A 15305-nucleotide genomic window follows, 5' to 3' on the forward strand; every position below is an offset into this window, starting at 1 on the left:
TAGTGCAAATCGTTTGAACGCGATCACCTGTGTTTGATTCCTGGCCATGGCTAACATCGGTGAAGAATGATGTATTCGGGAACATTTTTATACCGTGGATACGAATTGGATATAACGCGATTGAGTAAACAGAACTATGTCACGCGAGTAGGAATAAGCAGTTGTACGGCTGCCTCGGCATAGCATCACACAAGGCATTGGAATACTGCTGGATGCTTCTAGATGCTACCCAGACGCCTCATTCTTTATTCAGCCTGCATACGAATCTCACGTGTTATCGCGGACTGTGCTTTACCCTATTTTAGATATTATTCATCATAACGCAATTGTCCCATAACGCGGTGTTCTGTAGGAATGCATTTGCCACGTTATAGAACAGACTGTACTCTGCAATGTTAATTTTCGAAGAAACTAAATATTTTAGCTTTTTCCAGTTAAATATGATATATACCGTAATAGTATTTTTGTAAAATCAATACTCTCCACTCCACTCTCACCTACATACATACACTGCCTTTCTTACATGCACACTACAGCCTACAGTGGTTTACTATATGATCCATAATACTCTCCACTCCACTCTCACCTACATACATACACTGCCTTTCTTACATGCACACTACAGCCTACAGTGGTGTACTATATGATCCATAAAACTCTCCACTCCACTCTCACCTACATACATACACTGCCTTTCTTACATGCACACTACAGCCTACAGTGGTTTACTATATGATCCATAATACTCTCCACTCCACTCTCACCTACATACATACACTGCCTTTCTTACATGCACACTACAGCCTACAGTGGTGTACTATATGATCCATAAAACTCTCCACTCCACTCTCACCTACATACATACACTGCCTTTCTTACATGCACACTACAGCCTACAGTGGTTTACTATATGATCCATAATACTCTCCACTCCACTCTCACCTACATACATACACTGCCTTTCTTACATGCACACTACAGCCTACAGTGGTGTACTATATAATCCATAAAACTCTCCACTCCACTCTCACCTACATACATACACTGCCTTTCTTACATGCACACTACAGCATACAGTGGTTTACTATATGATCCATAATACTCTCCACTCCACTCTCACCTACATACATACACTGCCTTTCTTACATGCACACTACAGCCTACAGTGGTTTACTATATGATCCATAAGTTTGGCTTGCATGGCCACAATGCACCTCAAATTATGGACCATATAGTAAACCACTGTCATCCTTAAATAGAGGAATGGCAATACAGTAGGTCACCGATTATCCGGCAGCTTCGGGGGGGGACAGGGCGCTGGATTAAAAAAAAACGCCGGATAATCACACATTAAAAAAATATTATTTTTGCACATTCTTGTATATTGTTTTTTAGTTGTCATATTTTTGGTTTTAAGTTCGTTTTCTATGTGAAATTGGCATAAAGAAACATACAAATAGACAATAATAACTTAACCTACTTAAAAAAGTTAATGTATTTATTCTACAGGACTTACAACTCCAATCTCGAAGACTCTGCATGGGGTGATGTATTTACATTCAGTATTTTCATTGTTTAAGTTGTGTGTAATGTATAAAATACTCTATTTCATATATTTAACACAAATCAAGCACAGCTACTTTTTTTCGTCACACACACACAGTGCCTATCCCCGTACTGGTACAGTCTTTGGAGCGGTTTTGCCGGTTTCTCCGGATCGGCTTGCAACCGTCGGATTATTTTGGAAGCCGGATAATCGATGATCAACTGTATGACAAAACACATTCTCCTGCAGAGGGGGCTGGTAGGAACGTTGGTTGCTCGGTCAGTGGCCAGGGTCAACGGCGGCACCACGTGGTGTATTCCGCAAATATGCCCGACTGTGAGGGCGGGCACAAGCCGGCGTGAGTAGGTTAAACGTTGAGTTTTATAAGGGCACCACGGGGTGACCAGCCCCTCCCCACCCAGCCCCACCCCACCCCGCCCCACTCCAACCCACCCCACCCAGCCCCACCCCACCCAGCCCCTCCCCACCCATTGCTGCCATCATTTGCAAGAATAGAACAGCCTTCATAAGCGGCACAGGTGTCATCAAAAATATACGCAATGTGACACTAGCCTGGAGAAAAGTGCCTACACAAATATAACAGGTCCCTGCAGGGTGGGCTGGTAGGAACATTGGAATTTTGCGCAATTTTATTACACCCAACAGCACGAGATTTCACTTCGTTAAAGCATTGAAAGGGGACGGACGGACGGACACGTTAATCTATTGCAGGCTGGTACACTCAGTTTACAACTTCGTTCCTACCAGTATAACCGCCATATGCCACTAAGTGGCGGTGACGTCACCACGGCGCTTGTGCCAGGCTATGTGCACGTTGAGGCCACGTGAAGTGTCGAACGCCTGCTAGCAGGAGGTCATGGGGCAGACCCAGGTGCCAGGGGTCGACTGACTGAGATGAGTGGCCGATGCTCCACCTGTGCCCCCTACTGTGCCAACTTGCTATGCTTTAGCCACCCGGCGCTCTGCTCATTGTTGTGAGCGTCGCTCCTCCGCCCTCCGTTGTTGTTGGAGGGAAACTGCCTCCAACTGCCCAGTAGCAGCAGCAACGTCCTTCACGAGCCTCCTCCACAAAGGCCGATCTTGACACCGCTGGTACCAGTCATTGGCAAGTCCACTCAGCACCACATCCTCTATCCAGCTGAACAAAAGCTGTTTAGGCATGCGGTGGCTGGGCATGCAGGCTACATTACCTAGCCAACGCAGCCTTGCCTGCCAGAGGAGTTCGCCGATGGGACTTTGTCCAGATCTTTCAAGGATTTGTGAGCTCCTCACGCAATTCAGCCTGGTTAAACCCAGGATGGATCGTAGGCAGGCCAGCCTAAATGTTCTAACCGGCGAAGATGTTCCATTAGGGGGGTCCACGTTTCGCAAGCGTAGAGAAGGGAGGGCATGACTGTGGCCAAGAAGACCTGAAGCTTCGTGTGGAGCAACATACCAGGTAAGCTTCCACACAGTGTTACGCAACCGATGAAAAGATATAGTCGCTCGACTGATTCGGAGACCTCTGCTGTCAAACCGGAGCCGTTCATGAGCACACTGCCCAGATTTTTGGAAGCTCTCTACTCTCTCCACAACTGCCCCAATCACCAATTGGGAGTTGTGGGGGTGGAGTGTCCGATGGTAGAAAATACCCAGGAAGGTGCTTAGTTTTGGTGGGGCTGATGGAAAGGCCCCACAAATATATATAGACACACACACACACAGCTCCACCGGGAGAAAGCATCAAGTAAAAGCCCAGATTAAGACACACCGCTTACCCCTGCGGTGTGAGCTGTAGAAGCGCGCAGGCCCTTCGCGTTTGAGACATGTGATGCCCCTGCTGTCACTGCTGTCGCTGCTGTCGCTGCAGATTTCCGACCGCCCGGTGCGCTGGATCGCTTGCCCTGCTTGTCAACTGCAGCCACCTTTGGAACCCTACTGTCCACCGCAGGTGCTCGCGAAGCACTGGACGTCCTGGCTCGGGCAGCTTGCGTAGACGGAGGCCGCTCGGCACCGCAGGAGTCCACCCGCCTGCGGGAGAGAGACGAGGCTCTGGGCGCAGCCTTTGTGGCAGAGGTCGCCCTCGTGCTAGCGGCGGCCGTGGTTGGAGGGCCTCTCGCTCGGCTTTTCTCTTTCACAGCTTGATGTTTCCTGGGTGGTGCAGGGCCCCGTTTGTCCTGCACGTAAAAGCCGTCGACTTGTGGGGCTTGGTCGTTTGTGCCGACGCTGCCAGCACTGTCCAGCTCCTTGAGGAAGTTTCTGCCAGACTCTCGGACCTTCAGGGCCTTTGCCAAAGCTTTGTTGAGCAGCTCCAAATCCTCCATCTCTTGAGCACTAGGTTTGGCTGGGTTGACATCCGGGTGACATCGGGAAAACAAGTTTATTTCATAGCAAACTGCATTGAAAGGATAAGGTGACCGTCAAATAGGCCGAATTTCCCCACAGATGACCATAAACAAACAAATGCCATAATACAGCGGTTCTTAACCTGGAGTGCACGCGCCCCCTAGGGGTGCGAGATGCCCTTTGTGGGGTGCAAGACAAGCAAATTTTGTTTAGAAGGTAAATCATGGAAACGCAAATTAAGCATGGGCACGTAAGTACAACTACTTTTGATTTAAAGCTTTCGTGACTGCAGTAATTCATATTCTTAGTTTTTTCGGTAAAGTCACGTTGAAGAGAAACAACAAAATAACAAAATATATATAAACGTGACTTTACCGAAAAAACTAAGAATACAACTACTTTGTTTCATCAAACCTATCTATTTATTAACATTGAAATTGTTTTAACGATGGAGAACCAAAGGGGTGCAAGGCCGCAGTCAAGGTTAAGAACCACTGCCATAACATAATTATAGTCCTCTATGTTGCTCCTATTCACATTGTTTCACTATAACGTCGTGAATGAATTAGGGAATGTAAAAATGCATTGATTCGCTACAACAGTACAGGCAGTCCCCGGGTTACGGAAGGGGTTAGGTTCCCGAGAAATATCCGTAACCCGAATTTTCCGTACGTCAGAAACTGAACAATCTCCCCCCAAAATCAACGATAAAATAATCCCATAGCCAGAAATAGTTGTGCCTCCCCTACCGTTTTCTCTCCGTACTGTGTCACGCTATCATCCGTATTCCATTGCTACCTGTATCGTATTGCTGTACATACGCTCTGCACTTCCTATGATTCTTTCATTTGATCGAATATCTAACCTAAACACACTACCCATAATTAAACTAATGGAACATATACTGTACTGTGTTCAATTGTTTATGAACACCAACAAGTATAGAAAACAAACAATTACGTCATTCTACAAAAGGAAAAGAGACGATGTGGCGGGTAGAGTCTGCTCAGGGTAACAATGTAACAGCGTGGCTCTGTCCTATACAGGACACCACCACCATGGGGAATATGCGGCCCCGCCTTACGCCTCGCTCCGCTGCATTCATCCGCAACTTCACGGCGCTGCACTATTTGCGCTCAAGTAACGAATGCAAACAGTTACACATACAGTATGGAAATGCTTTGTTACATGATTTACGGGAGCACTTCCTTAAAGTCGGAGTTCCGTAAGTCGGGTCTTCCGTAACCCAGGGACTGCCTGTATTACTTCATTATTCGCAATGAGGGACACGTTACGGAGATGCTCGTGATGAGCAAATTTTGCGGATGATATTGCAAAAAACTACGACGTTACGATCGCAACAAAAGCGGTCTTCATCCCTTTTCCTGATGACGACCGCTTGTGCTGCGATCGAAACGTCGCAGTTTTTTTTGTTATTTTCTTTGAATCTATCTACGTGACTTTACCGAAAGACCCAAATAATATGAATTCCTGCAGTCACGAAAGCTTTAAGTCGAGATAAAGCTGTGTCAGTGCTGTTTTGGTACATCTTGTGTCGTGAATTGGGCATGAGCGTGGTAATTACGCAAGAAGTTGCGTGATGCTGTCTTCTTGCTAAATACAAATAAATCCTTGTCCGAGACCTAAATGTGTTTTAAAGGAGCATATCGATGAGTGACCAACAACTGTATTGCTGTCGGTCAACATACTGATTTGACAAACTAATTTTAAAAAGGTGACAGCCATACAATACCACTAAGTCCTCTATTTACTATGTCGTAGTTTTTTGGTTATTTTCTTTGAACCTATTTACGTGACTTTACCGAAAGACCCAAAGCATATAGCTTAATCTGTTCAAATTTTCTCGCGTTTCACTGAAAAATCGTCGCTTGAGAAATTTGATGGCTAAATGTGCAGCTCTCAGATCAGCACAACAGGTAAACAGCACCCTGCTTCCACTGGTAGCGAATTGTTTCCTAGAGTGCCATAGTAGTGAGATGTGAACTACCTCGCCTGCAATACAGGTCGTGGGTTTGATCTTGACCCTGACGCCTGTATATTTGGAGTTCACGTGGTCTCTCTCCCAATGGTTTGCGTAGATTATTCTCCGTGTCCTCCGGTTTTTCCCCTCCCCATTTAAACAACACGCATTCAGAGTATCCGGCTGCTATCAATTTCCACGTGATAAGCCACTTCGTAGAGCTTTCATTTGTGGCCAGGTCACTTCTGAAAAAGAGCCACATAGTTCAGTGGGCCTTACCTGGTAAAATACAAATTGTTTAGTTTGATGGTAAATAAAATAGAAAAAATTTGTTTTGTTTAGTATGGCAGCAGCAACTGGGTGTTTTATGCTATTTCGACATAAGTGTCTGCATATTACCAAGACTACCCACTCAGGTTGAGAGTGACAGCCACGGCTTGACAGGTAGTCGAGGACAAAACCAACAAGGTATTTTGGCGCCCTCTGATGGACGTTACCACCGCGTTCCTATTTCAAATTAATTGATGGTGATAATTGTTGGCAGTGGTGGCAAAAAGCAAAAATAACAAACAAAAAACCCCAACACATTCGTTAAGAATGCTGCGGCTTTAAAAGAAAAAACGTGTCACGTGCAACATTCTGGGTAATGTCCCTTCTTCACAACAATTCTTTTTTTGATCAGTGGTAACATTTTTTGGAACACCACTTATTCTACGCATAGGCAGATTGGTTGAGGGACTAACTACAGCTATACCTCGGTTAACAAAGTAAATGCGTTCCATGATGTCACTTCGTTATCAGAAACGTCGTTACCAGAGGTGGATATTGCATGGGAGGCATGGGGAAGCGTTCCAGGACTTCAGTGAAGGGGGGGCGCTACAATATCAAAACATTGCTGCACAGTCGCCTTCACTTTGTCTGCTTGGTTTAAAATGGTCTGCAGGGTGGACTGTGCCAACCCAAACGGAAGCGTCACTTCACTCTCCACCTCTCCCGCCCCTACCCTCCTTACGCTCGGCATTTTCCGTTTCCAGGGAAATGGATTTACATTGCACGCTTTTCCCAGTAAGAGCCACCGGCACTCAGCGGTTGCTTGGATGACTTAATGGGGGTAATAAGATCACAACTATCACTGCAACAAAACGAAAAAACGCGATACTAAATGTTACCAATGCAAGGGGCTCAAGCAATGGCAGGCTGGAAAGGGAGACTTTGGAAGCTCTTCCTTCATTGATTGACTGCTGATAATGTACGGTAAACAAACTCCCTTCTACGTGACTTTACCGAAAGAACCAAGAATATAAACTCCACTCGGTCGTGTTTACAGAGCACACGCATGGGTGCTGCGGTAAACATTTTACTCTGTTGAATCACTTTGCATGATACATCTTTTTTCCATAAAATAGGGGGGCCAAGGGGCCCTCCATGGCTGGCATCTTTACGTTCCCAGATTCGTTCACTGAGGTATTACTGTTTTGCACGACGTGAATCAAATATATTCTCTTTTTATATAAGTAGTTTCGTCCTCACTTACAACCCCCTCGACAAAAATGCAACTCAAGAGAACTCATTGACCGCATTTTTAGAAATCCTGCCTGCTGGATTGAAAAGGTAAAATTGTTCAATTTGAAGTGGATGTAAAAAAACTGCATTTTACCTGCTTCTTGCACGTCTCCTCCCGCAGAGATGCGTGTAGGTTCACATTCCTCAGTCACATTTACCCTACAATTAAAGAATACACGAGAACACCATTAATAGCTCTATTTAAAGCAATTAGTCTTCTCTAAACAGGAAGTGGTAGTGACATTCAGTGGTTATGGTTGCATAAGAGCACAGCTATTGTAAAAACCTCGTTTTAATTCAGCACTTGCACTACGCATGCATTTTGAACTTCTTTCGCATGGTAGGTAGCCAAGAATGGCAATCGTAAACATATCAGTATTCACAAATTTACATCGACAACTTTCCTTTTGGACACATTCTCATTCAATTCCACACTTAGATGAGCAATAATCTCCCCCATAAAATGGCCAGTGTTATGTTGGTAGCTTGCAAACACAAGTGAAAAATCAAACTGTTGTACTCGGGAGATTATACGCGATCGCAGGACGAATACTGTGTGCACCTGGTGTGCATGTTGAACCTCTTTCACAGCCAACTGTGCTAATAGGAGGTGCCGATTACCCAATGAGTGTCCCCTTGGCCAGACCAGAGCTTCGCAAACTGGTGTGCCACGGCATGTCCCTGGTGTGCCGTGCTATTTTCAGAATTACGGCAAAGAATCTCACTGTTCGTAAGCTCGGTCAGACGAATCCCTCCATGCTGTTCAGTGGCCAGTCCAGCCCCCACCTCCCGCCCTCCCCTCTCCATTGGCCACGGCGCCGCACGGCAGGCAGCCGTCGGCCCTCATCCCCGGCCACCTACCCGGGCGAGTGCCGTGAAGTGAAACAGGTTGAGAAGCACCGGGGTGGACTACCTCTGAGAGCAATGGAAGAATTTTGATTTAAAGCTTTCGTGACTGCAGTAATTCATATTCTTAGCTCTTTCGGTAAAGTCACGTTGAAGGGAAATAATAAAATAATAAAAATATATAAAACAATTAAAATTCTCACGACGTTTCGACCATAACACAAACGGTCGTCATCAGGTGTGAAAAAACCAACCTGATGACGACCGTTTGTGTTATGGTTGAAACGTCGTGAGAACTTTAATTGTTTTATATATTTTATTGTTTCCCTTCAATGTGACTTTACCGAAAGAGCTGAGAATATAGCAATGGAAGAGTCGACACGAGATGTGATGTGTAATGGAGCTTTTGCAATGCTGGTGGCATGTTTGTGCCGTAGACATGCAAACTCAATAAACGAAACTGTAAAGAGTACCACTTTACGTCCGGTTATCGGGGCAAGCGTGACGTATTTTGGTGAAGTATGGTGTGTGTGCGATTCTCTTCTTCATACATGAGCCCTGGTGTGTTCTCACCGTGGCTGCAGGATCTGCCTGTAAGCCACTATCTCTTGCTCCAGCTGCGTTTGCTCCCGGAGGCAGTCCTCCATGGCTTGCAGCAAGAGATCAACCACCCTAATGTCAAACAACCACCACAACAACCACCCTCATGTGAAACTACAACAACAACAACCACCCTCATGTGAAACAACCACCACAACAACCACCCTCATGTGAAACAACCACCACAACAACCACCCTCATGTGAAACAACAACCACAACCACCACCCTCATGTGAAACAACAACCACCACAACAACCACCTTCATGTGAAACAACCACAAGTCACCCTCATGTGAAACAACCACCACAACAACCACCTTCATGTGAAACAACAACCACAACAACCACCCTCATGTGAAACAACAACAACCACCCTCATGTGAAACAACAACAACCACCCTCATGTGAAACAACAACCACCCTCATGTGAAACAACAACAACCACCCTCATGTGAAACAACCACCACAACAACAACCTTCATGTGAAACAACAACAACCACCCTCATGTGAAACAACAACCACCACAACCACCCTCATGTGAAACAACCACCACAACAACCACCTTCATGTGAAACAACAACAACAACCACCCTCATGTGAAACAACCACAACAACAGCCACAACAACAGCCACACACATTCAGCAGCATATCACGAGATTCTAATGGCAATGGACCCACCTGCAGCTCATTAGGCCCGAGGTCACGGCCGAAGTCTCAGCAAACGTCGAGTCACTGTCAGTGGTGGTGAGCGAACTGCCCCCCACCACCCACCCACCCACCACCACCCACCACCACCACCCACCACCACCACCCACCACCACCACCTGAGTTCGATTCCCGGTCACGGCTAACATCAGTGGCTGCTCAGTGATCACTCTCCCACTAACAACCGTGGTCAAACAACCCCCGTGATTAACACACGGTGCTGTCGGGAGAGGGGTTATCCAGCAGTGGAGTGTTGGCTGTAGCTTGCTGGCCCGCCCACACCGGACATGTGTGAAGTAAAGCGCTTCGTAGCTCATCGGATTCCTCCAGGCTACAGTGAACAGCGATGCGTGTGTCCATGGCGGGGTGGGGTGGGCCTCTCAAACGCCTTGGCAACGGGCAACCCCCTCGCTTGACGATCTGTGACGAGCTTCTAACGCGTGTGGCCTCTCTCTCTCTCTGTTTACCTTTCAGACGGTAGCTGCATGTCCACCCAGCAGCAGCAGCACCTCCTCACCCTCACCAGACGACGAGAAGGAGGAGGAGGAAGAGGACGAGGAGGAGGCCTCAGGCGCCACGCCACTCAGGACGACCCACAAAGCAACCCCCCCTAAAAAAAACAACGTTCAAGCTTCTTTATTGTTCACTTATAAACGTTTTAATTTTACCCAAAAATCGACGTCACACAAAGGTGCCGACGTTAATATTTTGCTGTGCTTGTATATAATAATAATACAAAAAATCCCCGCCAATAACAGTTTATAAAAATGTTAACAAAGTTATCGCTTGCGCGCTCTCCACCCCGCCCACGTGGGCTCGCGTGTAGGTTTCTTAGGCTCCCTTGTGAGCGGTGGCGCAGCGGTTAGCGCAGCGCTGCCGTCCCGGGTTCGATCCCCGCTCGCGGCCAACAAACACCGCTGACGATTATCTGAGCCGGAACCCGGGCCTCCCCTGGGTCGACTCGGCATCAAACGAGTAACCCGCTGCGGTGTGTGGCATCGCCGCTGGGGGAGACAAAGGCGGCCGGGCGTGGTGCCGTCCACCCCCTCGTGTGCCTTTGCAGGAGCGCGCCCGGAATCGACGTCTGGCTGATCTAAATATCGACGTGATGATGGTCCACTTCGTTGAGCTGTCATTTGTGGCCAAGCCGCTTCTGAAAGAGGAGTTAGACTGCTCAGTGGGCCTGAGCTGTGTAATATTGGAGCGAGTTCAACCGAGCCGCAGACGTACCCTTTGGAGGCACACACATTTATTGATAACCATCACAAAGGGGTAACTGCCCCTTTGCCAGATAACAACCTCCGGTGGTGGACCACCAGGCTAACTACACTAGTTACACCGTAACTAGCTACGTGACCACCAGGCTAACCACACTAGTTACACCGTAACTAGCTACGTGACCACCAGGATAACTACACTAATTACACCGTAACTAGCTACATGACCAACAGGCTAACCACACTAGTTACACCGTAACTAGCTACGTGACCACCAGGCTAACAACACGAGTTACACCGTAACTAGCTACATGACCACCAGGCTAACTACACTAGTTACACCGTAACTAGCTACGTGACCACCAGGCTAACTACACTAGTTACACCGTAACTAGCTACGTGACCACCAGGCTAACTACACTAATTACACCGTAACTAGCGACGTGACCACCAGGCTAACTACACTAGTTACACCGTAACTAGCTACGTGACCACCAGGCTAACTTCACTAAGTACACCGTAACAAGCTACGTGACCACCAGGCTAACCACACTAGTTACACCGTAACTAGCTACGTGACCACCAGGCTAACCACACTAGTTACACCGTAACTAGCTACGTTACCACCAGGCTAACTACACTAATTACACCGTGACTAGCTACGTGACCACTAGGCTAACTACACTAGTTACACCGTAACTAGCTACGTGACCACCAGGCTAACTACACTAGTTACACCGTAACTAGCTACGTGACCACCAGGCTAACTACACTAATTACACCGTAACTAGCTACGTGACCACCAGGCTAACTGCACTAATTACACCGTAACTAGCTACGTGACCACTAGGCTAACTACACTAGTTACACCGTAACTAGCTACGTGACCACCAGGCTAATTACACTAGTTACACCGTAACTAGCTACGTGACCACCAGGCTAACTACACTAATTACACCGTAACTAGCTACATGACCACCAAGCTAACTACACTAGTTACACCGTAACTAGCTACGTGACCACCAGGCTAACCACACTAGTTACACCGTAACTAGCTACGTGACCACCAGGCTAACCACACTAGTTACACCGCAACTAGCTACGTGACCACCAGGCTAACTACACTAGTTACACCGTAACTAGCTACGTAACCACCAGGCTAACTACACTAATTACACCGTAACTAGCTACGTGACCACCTGGCTAACTACACTAATTACACCGTAACTAGCTACGTGACCACCAGGCTAACTACACTAATTACACCGTAACTAGCTACGTGACCACCAGGCTAACTACACTAATTACACCGTAACTAGCGACGTGACCACCAGGCTAACTACACTAGTTGCACCGTAACTAGCTATGTGACCACCAGGCTAACTACACTAGTTACACCGTAACTAGCTACGTGACCACCACGCTAACTACACTAATTATACCGTAACTAGCTACGTGACCACCAGGTTAACCACACTAGTTACACCGTGACTAGCTACGTGACCACCAGGATAACTACACTAGTTACACCGTAACTAGCGATGTGACCACCAGGCTAACTACACTAGTTACACCGTAACTAGCTACGTGACCACCATGCTAACCACACTAATTACACCGTAACTAGCTACGTGACTACCAGGCTAACTACACTAATTACACCGTAACTAGCGACGTGACCACCAGGCTAACTACACTAATTACACCGTAACTAGCTACGTAACCACCAGGCTAACTACACTAATTACACTGTAACTAGCTACGTGACCAACAGGCTAACAACACGAGTTACACCGTAACTAGCTACGCGACCACCAGGCTAACTACACTAGTTACACCGTAACTAGCTACGCAACCACCAGGCTAAATACACTAATTACACCGTAACTAGCTACGTGACCACCAGGCTAACTACACTAATTACACCGTAACTAGCTACGTGACCACCAGGCTAACTACACTAGTTACACCGTAACTAGCTACGTGACCACCAGGCTAACTACACTAGTTACACCGTAACTAGCTACGTGACCACCAGGCTAACTACACTAGTTACACCGTAACTAGCTACGTGACCACCAGGCTAACTACACTAGTTACACCGTAACTAGCTACGTGACCACCAGGCTAACTACACTAATTATACCGTAACTAGCTACGTGACCACCAGACTAACTACACTAGTTACACCGTAGCTAGCTACATGACCACCAGGCTAACTACACTAGTTACACTGGGAGTAGCTACATGACTACCAGGCTAACTACACTAATTACACCGTAACTAGCTACATGACCACCAGGCTAACTATACTAATTACACTGTAACTAGCTACGTGACCACCAGGCTAACTATACTAATTACACCATAACTAGCTACATGACCACCAGGCTAACTACACTAATTACACCGTAACTAGCTACGTGACCACCAGGCTAACTACACTAATTACACCGTAACTAGCTACGTGACCAACAGGCTAACTACACTAGTTACACCGTAACTAGCTACGTGACCACCAGGCTAACAACACGAGTTACACCGTAACTAACTACGTGACCACCAGGCTAACTACACTAATTACACCGTAACTAGCTATGTGACCACCAGGCTAACTACACTAGTTACACCGTAACTAGCTACGTGACCACCAGGCTAACTACACTAGTTACACCATAACTAGCTACGTGACCACCAGGCTAACAACACTAGTTACACCGTAACTAGCTACGTGACCACCAGGCTAACTACACTAGTTACACCGTAACTAGCTACGTGACCACCAGGCTAACTACACTAATTACACCGTAACTAGCTACGTGACCACCAGGCTAACTACACTAGTTACACCGTAACTAGCTACATGACCACCAGGCTAACTACACTAGTTACACTGGGAGTAGCTACATGACTACCAGGCTAACTACACTAATTACACCGTAACTAGCTACATGACCACCAGGCTAACTACACTAATTACACCGTAACTAGCTACGTGACCACCAGACTAACTATACTAATTACACCATAACTAGCTACATGACCACCAGGCTAACTACACTAATTACACCGTAACTAGCTACGTGACCACCAGGCTAACTACACTAATTACACCGTAACTAGCTACATGACCACCAGGCTAACTACACTAATTACACCGTAACTAGCTACGTGACCACCAGGCTATCTACACTAATTACACCGTAACTAGCTACATGACCACCAGGCTAACTACACTTATTACACCGTAACTAGCTACGTGACCACCAGGCTATCTACACTAATTACACCGTAACTAGCTACGTGACCACCAGGCTAACCACACTAGTTACACCGTAACTATCGACGTGGCCACCAGGCTAACTACACTAATTACACCGTAACTAGCTACATGACCACCAGGCTAACTACACTAATTACACTGTAACTAGCTACATGACCACCAGGCTAACTACACTAATTACACCTTAACTAGCTACGTGACCACCAAGCTAACTACACTAATTACACCGTAACTAGCTACGTGACTACCAGGCTAACTACACTAATTACACCGTAACTAGCTACGTGACCACCAAGCTAACTACACTAATTACACCGTAACTAGCTACGTGACTACCAGGCTAACTACACTAATTACACCGTTACTAGCTACGTGACCACCAAGCTAACTACACTAATTACACCATAACTAGCAACGTGACCACCAGGCTAACTACACTAATTACACCGTAACTAGCTACGTGACTACCAGGCTAACTACACTAATTACACTGGAAGTAGCTACAACGAACACGACCCCAGCTTGGGTCCAGGTCCACGTGTTGGTGACTCTTCTTTGACGTCGAACGTAGAACGTAGATTCTTCAGGATAACCACAGCAGGCGGTCCCTCTCGGGGACCCGGCTTATATCCTCCGTGGTGGGGCTGGCTCTGCCCTTAGCCACGACCACCTTCGAGATCCCTCGAACAGGATCTCGGCCTTGACACGTGACCACCCCTAGCCCCCACCTGGGGGCCCTGTGTAGACTTTACCGGTCATGTGTCCTTCGGGGTCAACCAGAGTGCCATGGCCCTTAGCAACCCCATTCCCATGGCCGGCACTCTCACACCCTATCCTGTAGGGGTCGGCACTGCACGCAGAGCGTGGTGCCATCCAGCACTGGCAGTCAGTGCTCACCGAGCCCCTCTAGGGCCGGTACTGCACCCACATACGTAGTGGTGTCTGCGATGTCACTACATCCCACGCCGTGCCTGTCTAGGGCCGGCATGACACAGTGATATCCGCGATGTCACTACAATATATAAATAAATGTTTTATTTCAAAATAGTTTAAACAATGGAGAGAATAAGAAGCTGACAAGCCAATCCAGCAATAGAGCCTCCCAAATCAGAGATAAGCAGACAATAAACGTCTCCATATACCCAGTAAACATGAAACATTGCGCCAAAGTCGGCCCAACCACATTCCAACGTTGACATTTACGTACTGGGTACGT

At 47.0% G+C, this 15305-nt stretch overlaps 1 protein-coding gene across 4 annotated transcripts in view; it reads right to left on the bottom strand.

Moving 5' to 3' along the window:
* Positions 1–10529, bottom strand: part of TEDC2 (tubulin epsilon and delta complex 2) — a 33014-nt gene extending 22485 nt beyond the window's left edge. The window contains exons 1-4 of one of the 4 annotated variants that reach the window (XM_032967378.2): positions 10057–10527; positions 8856–8954; positions 7531–7595; positions 3325–3890 (exon numbers count right to left, since the gene is read on the bottom strand). In XM_032967378.2, the coding sequence (XP_032823269.1) occupies positions 3325–3890; positions 7531–7595; positions 8856–8954; positions 10057–10076 (750 nt within the window). In that variant the 5' untranslated portion in view covers positions 10077–10527. Of the gene's footprint in view, positions 1–3324; positions 3891–7530; positions 7596–8161; positions 8427–8855; positions 8955–9562; positions 9643–10056 lie in introns of those variants that run through there. The other 3 variants (XM_032967379.2, XM_032967380.2, XM_076072296.1) reach the window with 3 other exon arrangements.
* Positions 10530–15305: the final 4776 nt, after the last annotated feature.

This window comes from Petromyzon marinus, chromosome 37 (assembly GCF_048934315.1).
Source record: "Petromyzon marinus isolate PM22_M1 ecotype Great Lakes invasive population chromosome 37, UKy_Petmar_22M1.pri1.0, whole genome shotgun sequence".
NCBI lineage: Eukaryota > Metazoa > Chordata > Hyperoartia > Petromyzontiformes > Petromyzontidae > Petromyzon > Petromyzon marinus.